The sequence below is a fragment of the Eutrigla gurnardus genome (genome assembly GCF_963514095.1).
Source record: "Eutrigla gurnardus genome assembly, chromosome: 15".
Lineage (NCBI taxonomy): Eukaryota > Metazoa > Chordata > Actinopteri > Perciformes > Triglidae > Eutrigla > Eutrigla gurnardus.
The window spans coordinates 1,738,983-1,764,878 of NC_139938.1; the positions used below are offsets into that span (position 1 = coordinate 1,738,983).

At 41.6% G+C, this 25,896-nt stretch overlaps 3 protein-coding genes across 7 annotated transcripts; 2 read left to right on the forward strand and 1 right to left on the reverse strand.

Annotated features, from left to right (window-relative positions):
• Window positions 1-1,763: 1,763 nt before the first annotated feature.
• LOC311025679 (uncharacterized protein) lies at window positions 1,764-6,484 on the reverse strand. 5 transcript variants are annotated; one of them, XM_084028748.1, is made up of 5 exons: window positions 6,466-6,484; window positions 5,268-5,389; window positions 3,474-3,821; window positions 3,258-3,381; window positions 1,764-3,157 (listed from the first exon to the last, which is right to left on the reverse strand). In XM_084028748.1, exons 2-4 carry the CDS (start codon window positions 5,335-5,337, stop codon window positions 3,275-3,277), a joined length of 525 nt encoding a protein of 174 aa, XP_083884874.1. In that variant the 5' UTR covers window positions 5,338-5,389; window positions 6,466-6,484; the 3' UTR covers window positions 1,764-3,157; window positions 3,258-3,274. The 5 variants fall into 5 exon arrangements, with proteins under 5 accessions (XP_083884874.1, XP_083884875.1, XP_083884871.1 ...); XM_084028749.1 differs by lacking the exon at window positions 6,466-6,484 and adding an exon at window positions 5,796-5,940 and having other exon boundaries at window positions 1,764-3,153; XM_084028745.1 differs by lacking the exon at window positions 6,466-6,484 and adding an exon at window positions 5,796-5,939.
• On the forward strand, window positions 5,640-12,293 carry LOC311025289 (uncharacterized protein; the record flags this gene model as incomplete). The annotated part of the gene is made up of 6 exons (XM_084028140.1): window positions 5,640-5,900; window positions 8,204-8,298; window positions 9,760-9,832; window positions 10,404-10,446; window positions 10,596-10,919; window positions 11,022-12,293. 6 exons carry the CDS (start codon window positions 5,640-5,642, stop codon window positions 11,126-11,128), a joined length of 903 nt encoding a protein of 300 aa, XP_083884266.1. The 3' UTR covers window positions 11,129-12,293.
• Window positions 12,294-15,665: 3,372 nt separating this feature from the next.
• f11r.1 (F11 receptor, tandem duplicate 1) lies at window positions 15,666-25,462 on the forward strand. Its single transcript, XM_084028111.1, has 10 exons — window positions 15,666-16,088; window positions 20,146-20,205; window positions 21,956-22,072; window positions 22,492-22,635; window positions 22,771-22,973; window positions 23,069-23,171; window positions 23,356-23,463; window positions 23,783-23,795; window positions 23,948-24,014; window positions 24,157-25,462. The coding sequence occupies exons 1-10, from the start codon at window positions 16,037-16,039 to the stop codon at window positions 24,190-24,192; spliced, it is 903 nt and encodes a 300-aa protein (XP_083884237.1). The 5' UTR covers window positions 15,666-16,036; the 3' UTR covers window positions 24,193-25,462.
• Window positions 25,463-25,896: the final 434 nt, after the last annotated feature.

Here is a 25,896-nt window from a genome sequence, read left to right on the forward strand (position 1 = left end):
GTGGACGTGTTTACGTGTTACATTGTGTGGACGTGTTTACGTGTTACATTGTGTGGACGTGTTTACGTGTTACATTGTGTGGACGTGTTTACGTGTTACATTGTGTGGACGTGTTTACGTGTTACATTGTGTGGATGTGTTTACGTGTTACATTGTGTGGATGTGTTTACGTGTTACATTGTGTGGATGTGTTTACGTGTTACATTGTGTGGATGTGTTTACGTGTTACATTGTGTGGATGTGTTTACGTGTTACATTGTGTGGATGTGTTTACGTGTTACATTGTGTGGATGTGTTTACGTGTTACATTGTGTGGATGTGTTTACGTGTTACATTGTGTGGATGTGTTTACGTGTTACATTGTGTGGATGTGTTTACGTGTTACATTGTGTGGATGTGTTTACGTGTTACATAGTGTGGATGTGTTTACGTGTTACATAGTGTGGATGTGTTTACGTGTTACATTGTGTGGATGTGTTTACGTGTTACATTGTGTGGATGTGTTTATGTGTTACATTGTGTGGATGTGTTTACGTGTTACATTGTGTGGATGTGTTTACGTGTTACATTGTGTGGATGTGTTTACGTGTTACATTGTGTGGATGTGTTTACACGTTACATTGTGTGGAAGTTTCCATGTTACATTGTGTTGATGTGTTTACGTGTTTTATGTTGTTTTATGTGTTTAGAAAACAATTCCAGCTGGAAACAATGTCAACATGTCTCACCTTCTATTCAATCTCTTCTTCAGTGCTTGAATTAGAAATAAATAAGTGCCAGTACTGATTCACATGTTGGGATGTGTATGGTCCAGTGTCAGCCATTTCTTACCATCTACTTATTCATATGTATTTATTTATTTATTCTTTCTCTGAGCCGACAGTGTCAGTGATAAGCTGTAACTTTATTGTTTAAGGGCAATGCAACTTCTATATTAGGCCTTTAATATTCTGATAATAATATTCCATTTGTATCATTGCAGCATTTATGGAGAATAAAACTTCAGTCAATATACAAAGCTGTTTATGACCCTAAAATGGAACACACCTCTCCTCCTGTGCACAGACAGTTACTCGCAGCTTAAGGAGGGACTATGAAAGGCTCTTGAAGGTGTTTTTCGACAACTGATCCTGTTAATTCAAATCAATTCAATTTTATTTATAGACTATAGTGTCAAATCACAACAGAAGTCATCTCAGGACACTTAACACACTGAGCAGGACTAGAATACGCTCAAAATTTCAAGCCAACACAATTTCAAAGTCCCAACATCACCTGGACTACTGGACAGATTACAAGACACCATATTTTAAACCTCCTGTAGGTGTCAAATAGTGAAAAAAGTATTAAGTAGTGGGTTGGTTTAAATGCAGCAGATGTATCAAGCATCAAATATTAATGGTGGAAGGACCAAATGATTTCTTCTTCTTCAAAAAGACCAGAAGACGCTGATGCAGCAGGAGACTCCGTTAAAAGCATACATATACTGTGTTCAACAAGGGTTCCCTCCACAGGACAAAACGTGGAAGTGCCAGAAAACTGACAGATAGGCTCCAGCAACTGAATGATTTGATGACATCTAGTGTCAGAAGCAGATGCACGGTAGCAATTCTTAATTCCCAGTCAGAGCTTCAGACCTGCATGTGCTTCACCTTTTAATTCAGCCCTTTTCTTTCCTGTTGTTAGTCTCGGATAGTGTCAAGAATGTATTCTGTAGAAACGGTGACGTGTGCAGAGAAAACTCAGGACACTTTTATTGTGCATAACCTTTATTTGTTACTATAGTTTTGCTATAGCATTTAGCACACCTTTGGTGGTCAAAGGAAATAAACAAGCTGATTTGTCTATAAAAATATAAAGACATTTTTATTGCAAGTACTACTTTGCAAATAACACTTAGTAGCGTAGCATCAGAAAATGATGGCAAAATAAAACAGAAATGCCGTGCGGACACAAATACTGTTACATAGGTGACATCGAAGTAAAACAAATAGCACTAAATTAAAAAAAGAAAGCTGCCTAAAGAGAGCCTACAAAGGCCCTACATGTGTGCACTGTAAACATATAATACTGAAATGGAAGCAGCTTTGACAAACACGTAAAGCTCCAATATTCTGTCCATACTACACGTATACTATGCACACATGCATACTTGTACGGGAGGGTGAAGTCCGAGCAATTCATATTTGCTGTGCAAAACGTTCCCCATCGGGTGAAGTCATTACTTGAGCTGCATGGGAACCAACTTCCTCATTCAGCTGCAGCATCACCCGCACTCAGGCACCCACAGCGACCTCCTCCTCTTCCACATCATCGAACAGACTTTGCAAACCGGCGGTTAAAACAGACATCTGCGCGTCTTTTTTTAGGCTGTATGGCAGATTAGCTTCCAAACACTGAGTGAAACATGGGGGTCCAATCATCTTTATCCATTTGCAGGTTCTGGAGGTATCTGAGATTAGCATTGCTAGCAGGAAAGGCAGTGTTTGAGCAGTTTTCCATTATTACTATTACTCAACCGCCATGTCAGCCACTTGAATACCTGTCTAGGTTACACACTACTGGGTAAAGTTAGAAGTACATTTGTGAATATAGAACATAGTACCCATAGTTGTTATAATGCAAATTAAATGACATACACTTGTGAGTTAGTATCTTCATAAATAAAGGCTCTTTGTTATAGTTTGAGGGAAGAGCCCCACTTTTAATGCCAGCGTATTTAATCAAACCCATAATTGTAATAATAAGATGCAATATAAATCTATAGGAAGCATCGTTTTTTTCTTTAACAAAAAGTACAACAAAAAACACAAAATGAATATTTATTCTGCCATTAACAATACGTTTGTTTGTATAGATGGGTCCCAATTCCTCTTATTTATAAGGGAGAACTGATCAACGCAACAGATGAAAACCCTGCCTGAGAACACTTGCTGTTACGTTTGTTTGCAATGTCTTTCATTTGATATTGTCGTGATTTCTTTCCCCCCTTTGATAGCGCCATGAAACGATGGTGTTCAAGGTACAGCGGTGAGAATGAAGTCTATTGCATTAAAATATTCCATACCTCAAAGGTACATTTTAAAAGAATAGCCCAATGCTCAATGACTTCATCCAGTCGAATTTCTTTTGAGGAGGTTTCATGGCTTCTATCTGCCTGAAAAAAAAAAAATAATAGAGAAGAAATGCATCCCACCACCAACCTTCCAACCAGAGTGAGTCACAAATCATTTGAGAAAGGTTGTTAAAGTTGATACCTTGTGACAGTGAGGGTTCATGGACTCAGAAGACCCACGGCCACTGGGAGGGACATCACCAGGGACAAATACCACGGCGATGATTTGAACATCACACTGATTGCAGAGCAGATCGGAAGAATCCCTGTAATAGAGCAGAATGTGAGTTTAGATATTGCCTCTGTTGGTTTTTTAATGGAGGAAACGAAGAGCTGAATAAGGAGTTTAGGGGCTCACTGTGGTGGACGGCCATGCTGTTCTCCTTCCAGCCGCTGCCCTGGTAAACCCTGCAGGTGTAGGTGAAAGGCTTCTCATCAGCCAGCGGGGCCCAGGTGAGGCGGCACAGATTGGGCGTGACCAGGCTGACGTTGCTCCTCCTGCGGTCCTCCGTGGACACGTAGATGACGGCGTTGGGGAAGGTGCTGCCCACCAGGCGGCTGTCCTGCCGATACTCACAGTAGGGGCCGGGGGCCTGGTAGGTTGGTGGAAACTCACAGTCCACCCGGACGTTTCGCTCCAGGTAAGTGAGACACGGAAACATCTGAGGCCCACGGGGCGCGAACAGAAACGTAGTCACCGAGTTCACTGGAAGAGTTGCAAACCGGATTGTGAATCACAGCTTCTTCAGCGTGAAAGGAAGGCCGCAACATGCAGAGGAATGCTTTTCTATTAGAACCGTATTATGAGCGAAGATTTGTTTTCCAGGAGCACAATGATCCCAAACATAAAGCCAAAGCTACACAGTGACTAATATGTCACGATTTAGTGAAGACATCTCTCGCAGCAATAACAGCCCATATCAGCCTGAATGTGGATGGATCTGTTTCAGTTTGGACACAGCAGCTTTTCAAATGTTATGCAATTAAAAGTCACAAATGATTCAACAATTAAACAGCTGTTATTAAAGAAACAACTTATGGGACTATGAAATGCTAAATAAACTTGTGAATGAACTTAAGGGAAGCAATTATTAAAACTTGAGTCATGAAATGTTAGTTAATGATTCAACAGTATTGTGCTGTATATTTTAATTCAGTATCAAATCCTTACAGTGGTATTGACACCTAAAGAGGACAGAATCCTACCAAAATCCCTCAATAAATAATTAAACAAACCAACAAATAAACAAATGGTTTCATGAATAAATTAAAATGTAATTAAATTAAACCAAAATTAATATTATCATGTTATTATTAATTTAACATATTCTGTCAAAAATGTGAAAACGTAATTTTTGTTACATTTAATTATTTATAATTTATCAAGTAATTTGTTTATTTTTGGTTTAGCCAGGTTCCCGCCTCTCAACAATGTTAGCTCCAGTTAGCTCGCTACATCGCAGCTATTCTGAATAAACCAAGGAAACGAACACGCTTCATATTTTAGGCTTTAGTTGCATGCTGGCCGGGCTGTCAGCTTGAATCATTAGGCCTACTTAGCATATGTTAGCGCTGTTAGCATCTATCAATGAACACTGAAAAATTGTACACTATTTATTCATGTAACCTCATTATTCATTTTTTCCCCCATATTCAATATTGGGCAATTTCACGGCACCACAGGACTTGTATATATACACGTGTGTTATTAATTTAGTCAAAGCTGATATTTATCTCTTCAATAAATATGCATGAAGAAGTGAATGATGTCACTGTAGCACAGAGCTGCTGATGATTCACAGTAGCTGCTCAATACTACCTCCAAGTAATACTTCTCTTTATAATTAAGCAGGTTATTGTGATGACATCATCCGAATATAATTTTACTGTTCTCTGTGGTGAAATTGAGTAATGGCATCTTTGCTGCAGCATTATTGATTACTTGTTTTTGTCAGTTTGTCGTGAATAATCTGGATTTAATCTCAAAACAACCATTTAAAAAATTAAACTCCTTTTTGTAACTGCAGTCCTCTTTTTTGGCAGAATTACACGCAGGCCTTGATAAAGCCAACCTTTAAATCGACCTAACTTTTGACTACAACGACCTCGGGTGACAGTAGATTTCAGAATAAACAAAAAGAGCATCACGTACTGTGGGTCTGGTGCGTTATCACTATCCTGCCAACGAGGAGACAGGCCGTGGCGAACAGTTGCAGCTCCATGGCGACTGGCGTCCCTCCGATCAGATCAATAACCTTCACAGCGCCTTATTGCCTGGCAGAGTTCAACGCGGGACAACGTGAGAAAGTTGCAACCCCCCCCCCAAAAAAAAGCCCATCACAGAATCATGCAGAAAAACACCAGATGCGTAATAGATACCTTATAGAGTAATAAACACACGCAACCTATAAATAACTGCAGAACTGTTTTGTTCCCACTAGCGCAGAGATAGCGGGCCTGGGTGTGCTGGTCTGCCTGCAACCCAAACGCAGATGGAGGACTACGCAGATGGAGGACTACGCCCATGCGGCGCGTCTTCGCTCTGCAGCAAGCTGCAGCTCTGCCGTCGCCGCGTGCGCAGAATGAGAGCCTCGCGGGCATACCGATACACGCAAACCGCAATCAGAAAAGATCGCGTTCCGCATGCCCCGATGTGCCTGCGGATGATTTCTCCTCTTACCTGATCTGCGGTCCCTGTCCCGAAGTTGAGCTGCGCCGATGTGCCAGTGTGCAGGGCAGCAGCAGCAGCGGCAGCGGCGGAGCAGCGCTCACTGCTGGACCGAGGGTGCTGTTATTGCTCTGCAGCCCTACGTAGTCACTCAAACACGCACACATCAGTGTCATCCTGAAGTCTACACTGCAGGGTCCAGAGAAAAGCATTGTTCCTCCCATGTATCTATGTCTATATATTAGGGAGCAAGGGAACCGCTGTGACTACAGATGGAATCTTTTGAAGTTCCTGCATTAAAAAGCATGGCAACTTAAATTTTAAACATAATGTTAATCAATTGGATTTTTCATATCACTACCACTCCCATTCAGATTGCTGTTGTTTTGGGGAGAGTTCCCTCTGCAGGATGAAAGCTGGAACACCACCAAAAATATGACAACACCAATCATTTTTGGTGACATCTAGCGTTAAAGGTCCCATATTATGAAAAACAGGTTTTCTCTGGTCTCTACACCTATAAACTGGTCCTCCTTGAGCCTGTCAACTCCCAGAATGAGGGAAACAAGCGACTCCTGCATGGTCTCTGCAGCCCCCCCACTGGTACAACGGCTCCTACAGGCTGTCAAGATTAAGCTCCCGTCGTTACGTAATGAAGCGGGGAGAGCGCAGCTTGACTTACCGGTTGTGGCGCTGGGTGATCCGGCTGGTGCTCTGTGAATAAATCCCGGTGTGGGTGAAGCTGGAGACAATCCTCCCTCAGTCTCAGCACTCTGGTACATCTTCACTGCTGCCTCCGGTTAGACGGAACCCAGGGGGTGTGTCCGACAAAGCACCGTGCACAATGGTCCGGGTCTGGTCTCTTGTTTCATTTTTAATGACAATGTGCCGGCTACGGTCCGTGTTAGCTTCTATGTGTGTGCTAACCACTTCACATCGGACTGCTTCAGTAACGAGGGTCAGTACAAAGCTGGCTTTGCCTCGAGACTGACCCTCGTAAAAAGGATCTGTCCCAATCATACGGGACCCAGCAACTTCCCCTGAGCCACATAGGCAAGCCATAGCGATACATCCACGTAAACATTGGTGCATGCTGCCGCTAGCGTAAGTGGCGTCCTGTCTCTCTCTGAGTAGGCGATGACAGACGGAGCTCATTAGCATTTAAAGGTGCAGGCACAGAAACGGCCTGTTCTCAGCAGAGCTCATTTGAGCAACTATCAGACAGCTGAAATTCAGGACCATGGATGGGTTTGGGGCAATGCATATGGAAAACAGTGTTATTGGACCTCTGACAGCTGTGTGGAATTGATGAAAAACAGTATAATATAGGACCTTTAAAAAGAAAGGTGCAGGTGGACTTATGACTTCAGCGGAGTTTGAGAGTAAAACTTCTAAATTTGTTCCGTCCACTTCGAACCACTCATTCACGCCAGGCCTTTGGAGGGATTCAGCCTTGTGACAGTTAACATGATGGACCCTCTGCCGCAGGCCAGTTTCTCTACTGCAATCGCTGCTTGGAGACATACAATCACCCTTGCAAATGACCTCTCATAACCTTTTCTCTGTTGTTAAGCTATTGCATGTGTGCACTGTAGTTAATTTAATACTTGCTGTCGCAGCAGTAATGAATGATTGCAGAGTTCAACATGGTACATCATGAGAAAGTCAGACCTGCAGCTCGAGAATTCCATCACTGATTATCATATATGCATATGCATATTTACATGCAAACAGAATGCAAACTGCACCATACAGTAGATGACTGTCTCCATATGGTGCAATGATAGCAGGCCTGGGTGTGCTTTTCTGGTGAGACTACACCCATGCAGCATCTATCTGTATGGGGCCAGTGGGACGTATACCAATGTCTAATGTACATTAAGCAATATGCAATCATTTTGTATATATAGCTAAAATTAAGCTTAGTCTGTGGCAGCATAATGCTCTAGGATTCTTTCTTTCAAAATAAAAGCTTTTGGGAACGCATAACTGCAGAATTATGCATACAAAATTGTAAATTGCAATATTTTCATTATTTGTAAAAAAAAAAAAATCCAGCAGACAGCTTTGCCCCTGGACACAAAACTGGAAAGGTGCATGGATTCAAAAGACTTCAATCAATACTTGATGCAGTTTGATAATGATGGTAGTGCAATGGTAATGTACTAATAGTATTGTGTACATCACTGAGTGGGTGATGTCTGTGTGTTTCATCTGCAGTGTATCAACAGCAGCATCAGCAGAGGAGCAGCAGAGATCACAGCGACATCATCTTTAATTTGGCAGGGATCACTCCACCTGCTCTGCTTTCAGTATGAAGGGGGAAAAGAAAAGGATCATGTAGCGTGGTTGTATTAAACGCAGAGTAAAGTGGCAGATATCCTCTGCTTTCATTGTTTGCTCTTGGTTATGCCCTTCAGAGACCTCTGCAACACTCTTGTCCTGGGAGACTCTCCAGGAAGGAGCTCCATAAAATGGATGAGCAGTGTGAAGAGCATGCAGAGGGTTTCGCATGGTGGATTTGACTTGATGAAATTCTGGTTGTGTTGTGTGATGTGTTTAGGCAGCATAAGCCAAGATTACATAATTTAACCAATTTCCATAGCCATTAATATTAAGATAAAATTGTAAGCTTGTGGTGCTCTTAGGCAGTGTTGGCCCGTCAGTCTTTTAAGCCACCGTTTTTGTCTAGACTGACTGACACATCTCAACAACTACTGGATGAATTAGCATGCAATTTAGGACGTTCATGGTCTCCAGAGGTTGCATCCAATGGCTGAATGAGTGAAATGTCTGAACAACTATTGTATTGATCTCAATGCAATGTGGTACACACATGCACGTCCCTCTCCGGCTGAGTCATGGTAACCATGGCGATCCTCCGACTCTCCACGCAGCGCCACCACCACAGCCTCAGTTGTACTTTGTGTGTTTTGGTAATGATCAAATTCTGACATGCTAACATGCTAAACTATGATGGTGAACATTGCAAACATGCCAAACAACCCTGTCTGCTTCTTGTTAGCATGTTGTCTTGTTAGCTTGCTGACTTTAGCATTAGCAACATAAACCACAACTGTGCCTTAAGCAGAGCTTCGCAGAGGTGCTAGCATGACTGAAGTCTTGTGGTCCTGGTCTAAGTATTTGACACTAGAAAGTGTCATGTGTCCACATCAGGTATTCGGATTATTAGCGGGCCGACAACTGTTATTGTCATGATATCTCAGGAACACCTGCAGGAAATTTCTTCAAATTTGGCATCCACTTGGATTTAAAGATGAATTTGGTCAAAGGTTAAGGTCACTGTGACTCCACAAAACAGATATTTGGCAAAAACTCAAGAATGAATATGCTAATTAGGACAATTCCACATAAATTTCTATTAGGATAAAAAATGATGAATTGAAGACATGTTGGAAAGACATGCAGATAAACTGTAACTGATTTAGATATTTAAAAAAAATACACACTAATGCACCTCTGATCTCTTCTTCATCATCCTGTTTTGGTCACAATCAACAAAACTGTGCTTCACAGCGAACATCTGCATGGTTCGAAGTGGAACAGATACAGATGTTAAACCGGCCCCAGCGTATCAGTTACAACTGTCCTCTTACCATTTAATGTAATACTAATGCACTTATAAATGATAAGCTCAAACACCTATCATATCATCCTCAAACACCTATCATATCATCCTGTGGGTTCTTTTGTTTCCTTTTTTGCTAATCAAAACCTCATCACAACATTTCCTTTTTCTTTGTCGTTCCACCCTTCCACTTTTATTACTACTAGGCCAGAGGTTTGTGTATTGACATATGATCCTCTGTCCTGTGGTAAAACAGAGGATGGCAATCAATACAAATCGTATACAATACTGAGAAATGTCCCCAAAGTCCACTGGAGCAGCATTTTCTCACTCCCCCATCCTTTCTGTCCCCCTCCCCTCCCCTCTCTCCTCTGTTTCTTCTATAAGCCGACCTCTACTGTATCTACCCCTGGCATCACACTGCAGAGCACTGAGGAAAGCTCAAACTGCATCAGACAAGGTGAGAATGATTCATATGCTACTATTTGCTGTATCTGGTTTCCTGGTACGAAAACAATTATATTGAACTGTGCAATGCCTATTCTCTTATTGTGGATGAAATATTAGGTTTAATACTGGGTCCAGCCCAGCAGCAAATACTTGAATGAAGGTGAGAATAGCTTAACATCAAGCAAACAAAATAGAGCTGCTTCATGCATTTTCTGAACATATTAAACACAAGTCGGCAAACAGCGCATGCACTTGGCAGGAGGAAAACAGAAATGTGTCAATGTTGGCGATTCTCCAGTGAAGTTTGCAGTTCATCTCTTTGCAGCGTAAAGACAGCGAGGCTGTGTTGTTCAGTATTATGGTACAGTGACTTTTCTTCAGTAACCTCTGCAGAAGTGTGATATGTCTGTGAAATCTGACCCAGCTCAGTACAGCACAGTCAGCTGTATTTGATCTGGACCTCAATAATGGAACGACATGACAGCAAAAATAAATAGGCTTGCTCTTCTGATGTACAGTAATTACCTGCTGTTCGTTCGCTCTGAATCTTTCATGCGATATCTTCTCTTTTGTTTGCGCAGGAAGTTGAGAGAATGCTCTTCCTTGCCACGATTATACTTTTCGGTAAGATCACTGATGGTTTACATAATGTTTTGTTCGATATTGTTTTCTTTCGTTGGGAATCATTTTCTCAGCTGTGTTATGTTTTTCTTTTTTAAGTGGTTTCAGTTGGGTTTGGGAAATATCTGCTCATCTCTCTGTTCCATACATAGGCTTTGCGTCAGCCCAGAAGGTGATTCAGTTGAACTACTGCTCGATAGATGAGCACCACCTCAGGATGGATTGCAAATATGCGGTCCCCGCTGAGTCACCAGAGCCATTTTGCAAGTACACAAATGGCGAAAGACTCTTTGACACCACCGACCCGGACGAGGAGCAGCACGCCCCGTTCAAGAAGCGCGCCCGAGCCCGCATCTTCCCAGGCAACATCTGTCGCCTGCTGTTTAAAAACCTGCCCAAGGGCAAGTCCAACTTCACCTGCAACATCAAACTCCCCGGCTCGGCCACGGCATCCAAAACCTCTGTGGTTGAAAAAAGTAAGCTGCTCGTGGTCATCATTTCAAGAAAACATAGTGGCTGCCAAAACGCTCCTCCTTCTGAACCTGCATTCTTTTTTTTCTTTTTTTTTGTCGTTGCAGAGCTCCTCCTCCCGTGCTCCGGGTGGAGTGTCCTATTACAACGCTGCAGTGGCCTACTGCTGACCTTGATGACACTTCCCGTGCTGCTGGAAATTCACTGGCTGTGAACAAGGCGCCAAACTGCTGCATACGTTAAACACTGCACCCCGTAATTGTCTGGCGGCTGCTGTCAGACTCCCCTCAAGTTGTGTGTATGCACCGAGTGCAACGAGTTGAACTGAGTGAACATACAGTATATATTTGGTATGTCACAGGCCTGCTAACTCTGCATCATGCACCCAATACTAAGCACACGTAGGCTACTACTGTATACACTTTGTACTCGACAGTACTCTATAAACACTTACTGAACTGCGGTCGACATCTACCGGATCCGTCGGACGGACTTGTCGGACGGACTTGTCTCTCAGATGAGTAAAAAAGCATGAATATGACTTAGTCTTAAAGTGAAAGTCTATATTCTGTAATATTTAATATTCACATTCAGTCAGTTTTATGAAATGTAATTAAAATCATTCAGTCTTGATAACAAGAAAGGAAGACCTGTCTCCGAGGACGGTCGATTTAGAGGGATTTTAAAGAGAGAAAAAAACGTTAAAGTGATGCAACATTGCGCCCCGGTTTGTGACGTTATTGCTGAGTAGCATCACTCTTTAAAGTAGGCGATCTATTTCGCCTGACTGAAATCTGTCCCATGTGTCTTCTTCTTGGCTGCCAAGTGATGAGGGCAGACAGGGGCGACCTTGTGCCACACAAGGCCCGCTAGTGGCAGATTGTGTTGTGTCAGTCGATAAGAACTGGGCTGGGCAACTGAGACGGCTTTGGCAGGGTTTCATCTAATGACAAGCAGAGGAACCAAAACTTTGAAAACGTTTTTGACTGACTACTTATATATGCATGAGCAATAAAATCTCTATTCTATTCTATGATGTATTACAGGATGAATACACGATTATTGTAATGAAGAAATCCAAAACGCTAACTCTGTTTTTGATTTTGCCTTGTGCCTGAGACACACGATCCATGTTCAGCCGAGGTTTGTCGTCATGATATGTTCCTGAAAGCTACTTGCGTTTAGTCGAATCCACATGGTTCTATTTATACACTGAATATGCTTTATATGGTGCAATGTTTACTCTGATAATGTCAAGGATTTTTACGTATCTATTGTAGTTGAGTAGGTGGTGTGTCGCTAACGTACAATCATTTAATTGCACTGAAAAGCGCTGCTGTACTATGAACTGTATGACAATAAACTGAACTGAAACTGAATGGCATGAAAGAAGAACAACACTATTTAAATGAAACCAATGAAATGTGCTAATGCATGCTCTCTAGCATGCATGTGTCTGAATATGCATTATGCTGAAGGTCTGTTGGTGTCCCAGAGAGTGACACTGGGTCAAATTGAATCGGATTCATGAGGAAATACCAACATTTTAAAATAAGCAAAGCAGAGTGTCTGAGGAGGTAGTTGACACAAACTATAGGAATGTATGTGTTCTTACAATATCCATCACAATAGTGGCAAGGGTACAGTCCAAAGAGATAGTTTGGAATTTTGCACATAAGACCTGCTTTTCCAACTCAGCCGGTGTGTTTGAGACGTCTGGAGACGTTTTCAAGACATTTCATTCAGTTCTTCTAGTTGCCAAGTTCGCTTGTGCTATGGCTAGCGCAAGTCAATGGTTCTAGTTAGCATGGCATTAAAAACAGTCTTGCCCACTCTCCAGTGCACCCGAGGCAAATCAATTAAAACACTAGACTGTCGATGTACATATCTGTGTTGATAGAATAATATTTGAAACAAAACTAACCTCGCATCGCATGAATCATCCATTTTTTGAGAGACTAGTTTCTCAGCAGCAGTGGAATTTTACTTTGCTCCGTCGGACTCAAAACTCTAAGACGCGCTGCTCGGAATCCAGCCGGTAAATACACACCTGAACAACGCCGATTTGTCGGCCCTTAAGCCCCCAAGGCTGTCTGAAAAGCGCTTGGACCTCACACAAACACCGGGCAGCACACGGCCATGCGAACCCACAATTACGCACCGCAAACCCGAACCTCTGCTCTGTCCGGAGAACCGTAAACCTTCGGAGGCATTGTGTGGAATCCCTCCGGTAAATACACACCTAAACACCGCCGAATTGTTGGCCCTTATGCCCCCAAGGCTGTCTGAAAAGCGCTTGGACCTCACACAAACACCGGGCAGCACACGGCCATGCGAATCCACACATGCGGACTCTCCATTGGACTCAAAACTCTAAGACGCGCCGCCCGAAATACTGCCCGTAAACAGGCAATCGAACCGGGCCGAATTGTCGGGCCTCATGCCCTCAGACCTGGGTGAAAAGTGCTTGGACCTCACGCAAACACCGGGCAGCCCACGGCCCAGCCAACCTACAATTACGCACCGCGAACCCGAACCTCTGCTCCGTCCGGAGAACCGTAAACCCTCGGACGCGTTGCGGGGGATTCCCTCCTGGCACCACCAGTCTCCGTTTGTTCGGTCCCGGTTCTCAGCTCCAGCGGGGGCTATCTCGGTCTCCACAGACGCTCGTTCACGTTCTGCCCTTTGAGCATCCCTCTCGTGCAATTCTTCCTCTGTATATTCAGGCTCGTACAGGTACGGTTGGGTTTGGGTGGGAAAAAAACTCATCATCAGAGTCTTCAAAAGTTTCAGTATATTCTCCAAAAGTGGCTATTTCTGTGAGATTGAAGAAACTAGCAATGCAGGCTACTCTGCGTCTGTAGCAATGACAGCAGGTAAACAAACTATCATAGAACCGGTAACTTATAAGTGCTAGGTGATATCAGTCCGCCGCTGCCATAGCCTACTAGGAAGTATGACACGCTGCCGCTGCTGAGACATAAATCCTTAAAAATGCAAGGTTGGTTTTATTTCAAACATTCTATCAACACATGTACATCGATAGTCTGCTGTTACAATTGATTTGCCTCGGGTGCACTGTGGAGTCGGTATGAGTGTTTTTAATGCCATGCTAACTAGAACCATTGACTTGCGCTAGCCATAGCACAAGCGAACTTGGCAGCTAGAAGAACTGAATGAAATATCTTGAAAACGTCTCCAGACGTCTCGAACACACCGGCTGAGTTGGAAAATAGGTCTTATGTCCAAAATTCCGAACTATCCCTTTAAGAATGAAAGCTGCAATGCCATCACCATCCTCAAAAAATATGTTGTGATCCGGCTGTACAGAGCAGATGTTTTGTCCATGTGTTCACTATTTCATGGGTTCATAAACCAAAAGTATGCAATCAAATAGTAAGTATGTGGTGGGTGCCCAAATGTTGCAACATCTTATTCCAAAACCACAAGTGTTAACAGCATTTACACTTCTGGGAAGGTAGGCATCGAGTTACATTGTGTGTTGTGTACAATTAAAAAGTAGGCTATGACATGGAGTAACTCTACACCAGAGTGAAACGATGGAGAGCAGCAATACTTTCTCCTGACCACATGCTGTAATAATGTGCTACTAGCTTTACTCCAGAGGAGTGAATCATGCACAGACTTTTCTCAAAGGAGTCCCAACCCAAGTGAATATAAACCCAGGCTGTGTTTATATTAAGGCACCACCGTTTCACCTTCACACTTGCTCAGGTGCTAATGTTTGGACATGAATGGTGTTATTTATTAAATGAATGCATTGTGAATTGCATGCATAGAAAAGAAACACATTAAAGCCATTATCAATGGTGTAAATCCTGTATATTTGCTGTATCTCCACTACTTGTGGTGATGATAAAAGGCACCGTAAATTAAACAGATTGAATAGATTTATATACATAGTACAACTTAAATGCATTTTAACTTAAAGCTAAAAACAGCTGCCCCGTGTCTCCAAATAAATATAAATAATGTAACCTGACAACGGTTCTGTTATTAGTTACCCTAATTTTACCAAATAAAAATGTCATTGCCATTAATGTCACAGAATATGTTGTCACAGATTCATACACATGATAAAATTGACAGCTCACATCATCATTATGGTAAATTTGCTTTTTTATGATCATGGATATAAAAACTAAGAATGCGACTTTATGTGATTTATGTTGCTGACAGTTTCACTTCTGTATAGAAGTCCATTTCAGCCACAAAATTCTCAAAATAATGATTTAGTGTCTAGTAACATAGTATCTCATAATAATTACTTAGTATCTCAAAAATAATGACTTACTATCCCCAAATATTGACTTAGTATTTCAAAATAATGACTTAGTTTGTCTCAAATAATTACTTATTATCTCTTAATATTGACTCAGTATCTCAAATATATATAAATATATGTTCTCACTATTTTGAGATACTAAGTAATTATTTTTATAAAGCTTCTCATTATTTTGAGATACTAAGTCATCATTTTTAGAAAGCTTCTCATTATTGTGATCAAGTTTCTCTTTTCTTCTGACAGTGGCGGAAATGGGCTTCCATACTTCTGCAACTGAGGAGGAATAATGTTATTATGTTGTGTGAACATGAAAGAAAATCAAATCCCTCAGCACATAATTCATGTATGACTCATCGTTCCAAATTCTTGGACCAGGACCGCGGGTGAAGCAGGAAGTGAAGGAGGTTCAACACACTTGTTGGATGTGTGTCACCGCGGTGGGGGGGTTCAAAGACCTGAACCCGTCCTGTCTGTGTACATACTCACGAGCCAGCTTTCTCTCCGTGTACATGTGGCTACATTGTAGCTTTGCTCCAGTCAGACCTGTTCTTCCACTCTGACGTCACGCAGCTACCTGAGAGGAGACTTTTAGCGGAAGTTACACAGCTTGTTGTCAACTGGGTGGACTCCTCAGGTGAGAGAGAGCACACGGCCACCGCAGATAGAAACGTCCATACAGTGGATTAATAGTCGGGAAACATTCCCTCGGTTCTTCACTCGACGCCAGGAAGACATTCCGGTACTTTGTGCTCGCTTCTCCGGGAGGAGAGTGAAGAAGGACGCCGGCTTGTAGCAGGAAGGAGCGGACTGGCCGACATGTTTGTCAGCGGGTTGGTTTCGGTGGCTTTGTTCTTTTGGGCAGCGACAGGTGAGTGATTTGGACCTCTCTTTGTTTTAGTGTGAAGGAAGGCAACGCTTCACAGTATTTCAAGTTGCGTCGTTTAGCTCAATACTGAAATGTTGCTATTATGTCCCTAAATGTTGTCTTGTTGCTTATACTCCCGAATGACCCAACGGGCCTGGGAACCAACATGTTGGCCTTGTGAGCTGATGAGGTGAGGTTAACACTAGTGACCATGAATAGGATTGTCCCTTGTAGTCTACAATATGCAGCTTATTTTTTTTAATTTTATTGTAATCTCTTTCAAAATCAATGGCAGCAATATAGCAGAAAGTTAACAGCTGGACACAAGCGATACTATGATGTGTTCCCCCTATTTTGCAACAATGGGCATTTGCGATGTGGTCATAAATGTAGGAAGAATGCAACATGTTGTTCCACATTCCTGTTCCTCTAGTTAATGGCCTGTACTCATACCGGTAGATGGGATTATTAAGAAGCCCCAATGTTCACTGGGTCTACACTTGGATCAACAACGAGCACACAGAAGGCATCAAGAGTTGATTTCCACTGCATCCTATTAAGAATGCAACACTATCGGTGTGTGTGTGAATGCAACCCAGGGTTTTGAGCTTTCCACTCACTTGCAGCAGTTCCATTTGCCTCTAAATTAAACACATACTATCTCTGAATTTGTGAGACATGTATGTTTACAAATCCAACTGTCAGGGAATAAGGATTTTTTTATTTGTTGGTTGTTCCAGTGAGTAATCTCCAAAAGTACTATGCACTGTTTCATTAACAGCCAAAATGCAGCATTACATTCCCAATCTTGACTCGGAGCGGTCCAAGGATTTTAATGAACATGATGAAATCGACGGTATAATTTGTTCACTTGCTCTGTAATAACAGTTTCAACAAACTTTTGCATAAGTGACTGACATCACTGGCCACAAGGCAGAGTGGTTAGACGAGAAGGGCCTGGTGTTTTGGTGAACTGTGTCTTCCAGCTGTTTTTCCAGACTGCTTACTGTTTGTCTTTGCTGTAAAGCTCCTCAGTAAATGAAATGGACCCTAAACAATGCTTCAAGTTGTTGCGAAGAAAAAACAAATGTACTGTGGAGCTTGAAACTGAGTTTTCCCCAACTACGAAACCCGCAAAGTATGCAAACAAAGCAGTCGTGGAGTGCTCTGGTTTCATTTTACACAGGAGGCTTATCTCCAAACCAAAACTCTGACTGTACGACCTTATCTCTCCACCTGTGAGAAACAGCTCCTCGCTGTTGGTATGAATTTAATTTCAATAAAAATGTAACTTGTAAATTTGAGATGAGAGTATAAGTATAATGTTGCTACACATATAGATTTAAAGTCTGTAGGCCTTGTATAAAATGTGGGTGATGTGTGTAATTAACGGCTGCCCATAGTGAATGATTAACTTCTGCTGTAGTGTATCGTCTCCGTACAACACAGGCTCGTCAGACAACAAGGTAGCAGTTAAAGGTGCCATATGTAAGAATGGCCAAAAACGTTACTACACCCAAATTCAAAACACTGCGGCGAGTCGTATCCGCCTCCCCCTACACCCCTCCCCCTCCAGACTCGAGGTTGCCAGAGCTGTTGGCGTATCCTCCGTCAGCAAGCTGGACGGCGGTCGGGGGAGAGACGCACACAATGATTAAGTGGATAAACGGTCCGTGTACGTTGCGGCCATCCAACTTTCGTTTTGAAGTCAACAATCGCAAAACGGGTCGTTTCCCGTTTTTCGCTTCAAAATAAAAGAGAAAAACGGAAAAATGACTCGTATCCCGTTATTCGTTTTAAAAACGGAAAACGACTCGTTAACTGATATTAGATACTGTGTTTATGAATGGGATTCGGGGATGAAATAACAGTGCCATTTTTCATTCCAGATTTTGCCGTAGGCTACGTCTTTTTTACCCGGAAGGCGCTGTTATGCTGCGAAATTACCTGAAAGCCTACTTTGAGACATTTAGGGGGAGCTCTGAAACACTGTTCATAAACGCTCTGACAGCGTCTGACGCTCGCGTTTTGAAGTAAACCCACTGTTTTAAACACGCACCAAAAGCGTTATGACGCCGACATAAAAGCGGAGTCTCCGCCACTCAGCTGTTGATCCTCGGTGACTGCCGGGATCTGCGCTCTTACCGACCGGGAGCCGCTCCCTGAGTCGGCCGCACCCCTAGTTCCGACGTCTATGCTGCTAGCGTTTGTTTCTATGATCGTAATGAATAACGTTTCTCGACAGTTCAAAGTATTCGAAATGTCCATCCCCATCAAGCTATGATGCTAACTTAGTTAGCCAAGCTCAACTTACCTGTCTAGGAGAAGAGTAGCCAATTCTGCATCCGATTTCAAATTCCTCTCAGCTTTCAACTGTCTCCACCGTTCAGATGCATACCCATATAGACCCTCGCTTTGCCTCGGTTTTCATCTTGGCGTTTTTGTGAATCATAACTTTTGGGTTTCGCAGCGCCATTGTAGCTCAGTCGAAACTGGCAACCCGTGGTTGCTCGGCAGCTGAGACTCTACTGACTGCAATGATTTGTAGACGCCAGTGGGTGGCGCCACGTGCCAAAACATGTTTTCAAAACATAAACATGATTTGCGGTCCGCAAAAGATTTTTTTAAATGCGAATATTTTGGCTGTACTGTTGTTGTTGTTGTTGTTGAGTTCAGTATGTTATATGATCATTATTCCTGAGTCTCTATGACATATTAGGATGATTTTACGGCCAGTTGCTTTAGATTTCTTACATATTGTACCTTTAAGTCAACTGCTTCCAACACGTAATGTCGGTGTGTTGTGGTGCGGCTGATACTGTATATGATGTGACAGAGAGGCCTGTGTCTGGATGCAATAAACATTTAGTCGTCTGCGTCTCTGCTGTAGCAGTTTCAGTTGAGTTTCACCGGAAGTTCTCTGTTCCACACACACACACACACACCCTCGTGGTGTGTGAGCACACTCTAAGTGTTTGACAAGAGGCGTGATCTTTAAAATAATGTCACACTGTTGACGTCTGAGCATTGGCATGCTCGTTTCCTGTCTGCAGTGCTCGTTCTTTAAAGCCTAATGAAGTGTCGTACAGTTAGATTGTGTTATCAAAGGGCTGCTGCTCACATTTTATATTCATTCATCTGACCATTATTTTCTCATTTAATTGTTTCGTTTATAAAACTAAGTTTTTAAATTTTGGTCATTTGTCCATTTGACATTCCAAACCAGAAATATATTTATATTTCATTCAGATATTTACCATCATAGAATATTTCTCGTGAATATTGACACTTTTTTTGGCATTTCAAAAACACACATTTGATTAACAAATCAGTTGCTGATAAGTAGTGCTGAACATGTTCATGTCTGAAATAGCTTCCACTGTTTTTTTATGCCCGATTACTCGCGTCTTTATCCTGTCAGTCATATTGTGACCTCAACATGTCAGCCATGTAGTTGATGAGCGTAGAGGACTCCGCTTTTCAAAGCAGGGATCTCAGATGTTACTCTCTCATGGGGAAAAGGAGTTTAGAATATGATGCTAATCTCTAATCTAATCTAGACTGACTCATCCTCATTCCTACCACTCTTCGTGGTTGCTTCAGCTGCTTTTATCTTCCCTCTCACTCGGGCTTAACCTCATATAATAGAGGCTTCCAGCTATTCATGTTCCAAGCCTTCAATTCCACCTGAAAACTCAGGATTACCGCAGTTTTCCCACTTGTGGAATACTCATGTATCTGTAGTGTGATGTCATATCATCAATTATTTTATTCTTTAGTTTTTTTTATTGATGCATGGCTGATTTTACAATGTTTGGAGATACAGAGATGACTGCAGTCTTTTACTTAATAACCATATTCACCAAGACTAAATAGCTGTACTTGCAGGAAGTGAGAATTTAGAATCGAGGTGATGAAAGTATAACATCTAATATACTCGTGTATGTATATCATAGCATTATATCTGTTCACCAATACAAAGTACAGGGATGTGTTGTTTTGACAGCATTTTATGTAACTCCAAACTGGTAATTACGGTTTGATTTTCATCTCTGTGCAGGTGTAAGTGGCTTTGAGGTCACCAGCAAGAACAAAGATGTGCGGGTGAAAGAAAATGAAGGTGAGTATCGAAAATTAAAATGTATATATTGTATACCTTAATTATTCGCCCCAAAGTAATTGTGTTTGCACTCTTTACCCCGCTTCTAAAGAAGAATGATGAGCCTTATCCTCTAATTCAACGGGAGACTACTGCTGTGCATTTATGCTGCTCATGGTCTTTTATTCTTTGTGATAGAGTGATATTTTGCAGCGGATATGGCTTGGATAAAAGCGTGTTGCTAATGTAACTGAGCCTTTTTACCTAACAGGCTGTATGTTTAAGGCCATAGCCTCAACATATAGTTAAATCTTTGAGGAGGAGCACGTCAGTTAGTGTAGCCGCATGTCTGGGCTTCCTGGCTACTTTGTAACTCGCAAGGCAACATTCATATGATTTTAGTAACCTTTGACACCTGTAGTTAAATAGTGCTCCTACAGAATGCATGTTTTTGTGTATAATTTAAAGTTTAAATGACAGTGAGTGTTGTGATTGCTGGTTAACTGATATCTGTTTACGTCGTATGGTGGCGTTGACGAAAACTGACAGATTCCCTGTGGTCTTTTTCCACGATGTGCCATGTTTGGTTTCAAATCTGCGTTGCAGTTGTATTTTGATATTTTAAAGCGATGGTTCGGAGTAAAATGCACCCTAGGTAATTTCCACCATGACATCCAGCCAAATACCCCCCAGAAGCATTTTTAGCGATGGTCAACATTGGTCAAGATAACCAGTACTAAGCCGAATGGCAGTACTGGTGCGATGGTACATCTTGTATATCTCGTAAATTACCCCACTTATAATGCATGAAATGTTACCAAACTTCTGCAGTAGTACACATAGGGTCTGTACTCACAAAACGAGGCATTTGAAAGTTTGTAAGTACACCAGGAGTTTATTTAAAAGAACACTTGCTTGATAGCTTCTATCTTCGGCTGCTAACGCTACCGCACCGTAGATGCCACTTCTGTGTTTACCCAGCAGATGCCGTCATGCAGTTTCACGCGACAGTATGGAAAAAGTTTAGCTGAATTTGTATAAATGCTTGTATTATCAGGTCAACACTTTTCAACACTTGTTGACCTGATAATACAAGCATTTATAAAAATGTGTTGACCTGATAATACAAGCATTTATAAAAATTCAGCAAAACTGAAACTCGCGTCACAGAAACAGCTAGGTACACACGGAAGTGGCGTCGACGCCGCGGTAGTGTTAGCAGCAGAGGATAGAAGCTATCGGGCAAGTGTTCTTTTAAATAAACTCCTGATGTACTTACAAACTTTCAAATGCCTTGTTTTGTGAGTACAGACCCTATGTGTACTACTGCAGAAGTTTGGTAACATTCCATGCATTATTAGTGAGGTAATTTACGAGATCTACACACTGTACCATTAGCGCCAGTACTAAGCCATTCGGCGGATATCCCTATCTTGACCAATGTTGACCATCGCTAAAAATGCTTCTGACGGGGGTATTTGGCTGGACGTCATGGTGGAAATGACCTTGGGTGCATTTGACTCTGAACCATCGCTTTAAGGTTATATAGGTTATCTTTAAATAGCTTACCACGCAGTAAGGAATGCATGTGATATTAACTCATGATGGTTATTTTTAAAATCTTCAAGATCAGCAGTAAATCTGAAAATGCACAAACTTAAAATGGGAATAAGAATTTTTTAAATGATTGCTTTGTTATTTCATATTACACAATGTAAGTGAAAAACCTTCGCAGTCTAGTCATGTGTATATTTTGGATTTTTTTTTGAAGGGACTGACCTGACATGCTCGTTTTCGGCCGACTTTGGCTCAAACCCCAGAGTTGAGTGGAAATTTAAGGACCTGAAAGACTCTCAGACGTATGTGGTTTTTGATGGGAAACCAACAAGTAAGTAGATCCACACTATGTTTGTCTCTTTTTATAGCATATTGACTAATGTCAGTTGTTTCCCCCCCACGAAGGATTTTCTCCCGTTTGTTTGTCTCTCTGTTGTTTCGAATAATATCTCAAAAACAATAAATTAGGTGTTTTAATGAAAATAGGTGGAATGTTGGGTCGAGAGAACAGTGTTGGTAACACGACCCCAACAGCAGTGTCGCCACGCATGAAGCTTTGAAGGGGGGGTCATACTGTATTACATAACATGATATAACAATCTGCGTTGTAGATCCACACTCACACTGAAAGTTTCAAACATTTTCTATTAGTTAGAGAACAAGTTCAGAGTAATGGGCAGCGTTCGTGGAGGTGTGTGTGTGCTCTCAATGCTTTTCAGTCCGGTATTAAATGCAGCCATTCTTCCCCAGCTCCATATTCCAGCAGAGTGACGATGTACGGTAGTAATCTGAGGTTCTCCAAAGTGACCCGCAAGGACAGCGGGGTGTACGATTGCGAGGTGTCCGGCAGCAACAGCCAGTTTGGGGAAGTCAGAGTAAGGCTGACTGTTCTGGGTGAGAATCCTTTAAATACTGTCTATAATAATGTCTTTGCATTCATAATAATCCACCCTGACTCTCGTCGCCAGCATACAATGTACGTTTATGCACTGTATTGGGGTTTGTGTATCATTGTGTGTTGTCCCGCAGTGCCTCCATCCGTACCTGTATGCAGAGTCCCCACCTCGGTGACGACGGGCAAGACGGCCCTGCTGTCCTGCCACGACAGCGACGGCTCACCTCCGCCCCAATACAAGTGGTACAAAGATGGTGTCCTCCTGCCCCCTGAGCCCAGCAAGATTTCTGGCTTCAAAAATGCCACCTACAAGCTCAACACAATTAATGGCAACCTGGTCAGCTTTAACCTATTACTTGCACCATGTGTAGTGTGGCAGTTGTGTTCCCGTGGCCTTAAAAATTAAAAAATATACCCTTTCTGTCTCTTCAGGAGTTTCCCGTTACAACCAAGGGTGACATGGGTCTGTACTCCTGCGAGGCATTCAACGATGCTGGACCTCCTAAGCGCTGTAAAGCCTTGAAAATGGATGTCCGTAAGTGCTCCTCTCTTTTATTACAAAAACATGTTTTAGCCTGAGCTCAAGTTTTAAATAGACATTCATCTTTAAACCAGTTCAGCCACTGCCTGCCAACACTTAAAGGGTAGTTAACAGGTTCGACTGCATCAAAGGAACCAATAGAAACAGAGTTTGATTTTTCCTTTTCCTCTTCTTCAAGGCGACCTAAACACTGGAGGGATTGTTGCTGGGGTGATAGTGGCTCTGCTGCTGGTGGGGCTGCTGGGACTTGGCATTTGGTATGCCTACAGGAAAGGATATCTGCCCAGTGAGTTTTCTACATTACATTAAAATCACTGATCATCATTATTTTGATTTGACATCACCGAACACTGTGGACATGGCTACAAGCTGCAGCAACCAACAAATGAGTCAAATCACAAACATAATAATTACATCACCTTCAGTTAAGAAAAAGCATACGTAAAATAAGTTATGAATCTCAAGATCCACTAAATAAGTACAATATTATTCTGACTGGCTACGTCAGTTTCAACAAAAATACGTTTAATATTAATATTTAATTTTTGTTATATGGTCCGAGTAGTTTATCCTACTAATGTTGTTTCCTTTTTCTTATTTTGCAGAGAAGACTGAGAGGTGAGAGGACTTTCATTTTTATACGTTTTAGTAGATTTTAGCAGATAATCAATCGACTGGTTTGCTGACTCAACACTTCCTCAGTGAAATGCAAGTTCAGGTTAGAATCTCTCTCTGGTTACCTCAACGTGTTCTTTTAATTGTCCCATCAGCAAACCAAAGCCCAGCGTGGTCTACCAGCCTGCGTCATTGTATGGTGGTGGCGGTGAGGATGAAGATGTAAGTATGAGTGTTTTTGTCATTTCCAAGAGGATTCTTATCTCATTCAAGCATACCTGTTTTTAGTTTAGGACAGTTAAGTTTTTAGTTAGAGCTGTTGGAGAAATGTTTTAGTTCTGATGTTTGATATGTTCGCTTTCAGGGGGAATTCAAGCAGAAGTCATCTTTCGTGGTATAGTCTTCATTAACGGCAAGAGATCACCTTGGTTTTTAAGTGGCTCTGGATTTTGCTAAAGTTGTCATTGAAGTCTTTCTCTTAATTTGCTCCCAAGTTGCAGTTTTTAAAGACCCGCGTGATTGTTGACCCTGAAGTGTGTACCTTGGTGTCTCCAATGCATCAAGGTTTAGGATAGATTTATGACGGACAGGTTCTGAGACTTCTTCCATGTGTTGATGGGTTATTTTAATAGCATGAGATGAGCCTGCTAGTGACACCTTTTAGCCTCATGATGTCTCCCATCCACGTTTAGAGTGTGTTTCTGTGTGCTGTTGATTTGCTGTGCCTCCTAATACTACTACATTTTAATTTGTTCAAATGATGCATCTGCGTGGAAAACGAATCAAATCAAATTGAGTACAGATACTTGCACTACTGGCAATAAGGGAGAGCCTGGTATGTACAATTATTTCTAAGGAAAATGGAAACATGACTACAATAAAGTTTATAAACTTTTTTTTTTTTTTTTTTACAATTAGTGTGTGTATGTAAGTTGAAATATTGATGGAGCTTGTATATCATAGATGGATCATACATTCAGTGTCTCTCAGAGTTGTTTATGTCAACAAACCACAAATCTGTTGTAATATACAATGTTGTTTCTATTAAAGTTTTACGGGGTTTTTTTTAAATAACAACTGTTTTTACATTTGTAATTTAGAACTATAAAAAAAAGGTTATCTATGAGCTTCCTGACATGAAATATAAATGACTACTGCTCATATGATTTTTTAGGCACATGTTCCTCTTTAGCAAGACAATTCTAGTTTAAGTAGCATAACATTTGTCTGGTTGTGTTTCTGGGACATACGTTTGTAAATCTCTGCACTACATTGGCTAAGTGAACGTCCTGTTGAAGCAAAAACACGTCATCTGGGATACTGCACGTTGTATGTAGTTGAAATGGGGGTAGGAGTTAATGACGATGTTAAACCATTTTTAACGAGTGTGTTTATCCTAGTGACATGATTAGTTCTGTTTACCTCCATACACGGAAGGGACTTTAATGTGCTTCATTTGTTAGCCTTGACATCCACTAATTCTCAGGTTGTGTTTGATAAGGTCAGACATTAATCATGAGTTTATATAATCTTTCAGGTATAATATTTACATTTGGAAACAAACTTTTCTACATTGCTCGACCTTAACTTTGTGGAAAACAGAGTTGATGACTGCTGATGGTTGTAACTTTGCCTTATTTATTAGTTAATAAATGTTAAGTTCTACTGTCTACTGTCATGTCAACAAGGTCATATTCAGCTGTGCATGAACGCCGTTCTCTTTCCTGGTACTCCGGCTTCCTCCCACAGCCTAAACACAGGGATTGGCTCTACATCCCTTTATGCCCATAATTATATAGACCACGGTTATAACTGAGAACATGACACAAGTTAATATTAACTAATTAATTCACACGATAGTATGATAACTCACTAATTTCAATTATACAATTGGACAGTACCCTTTTATGATCCACAACGTTATCATTTGAAGGAAATGTCAAGATTATATATCAACACATACGTTTCAAAATAAAATGCAATTATTTAAATGTAGTCTTTTTAAGTGTCTGCTTTTTCATTACAGTATCATGAATTTGTACCTTGTTCACATGAAACTAAATGCAAAGATTAGACACTTTCCTTATACGATACACAGTAACGC

Coding starts and splice junctions, on each gene's coding strand:
- f11r.1 (XM_084028111.1), top strand. CDS start 16,037: ATGTTTGTCAGCGGGTTGGTTTCGGTGGCTTTGTTCTTTTGGGCAGCG. Junction 22,073..22,491: donor TTTTGATGGGAAACCAACAA/GTAAGTAGATCC, acceptor ATTCTTCCCCAG/CTCCATATTCCAGCAGAGTG. Junction 22,636..22,770: donor AGTAAGGCTGACTGTTCTGG/GTGAGAATCCTT, acceptor GTTGTCCCGCAG/TGCCTCCATCCGTACCTGTA.
- LOC311025679 (XM_084028748.1), bottom strand. CDS start 5,337: ATGGAGCTGCAACTGTTCGCCACGGCCTGTCTCCTCGTTGGCAGGATA. Junction 3,822..5,267: donor GATAACGCACCAGACCCACA/GTACGTGATGCT, acceptor CAACTCTTCCAG/TGAACTCGGTGACTACGTTT. Junction 3,382..3,473: donor CAGCATGGCCGTCCACCACA/GTGAGCCCCTAA, acceptor GCTCTATTACAG/GGATTCTTCCGATCTGCTCT.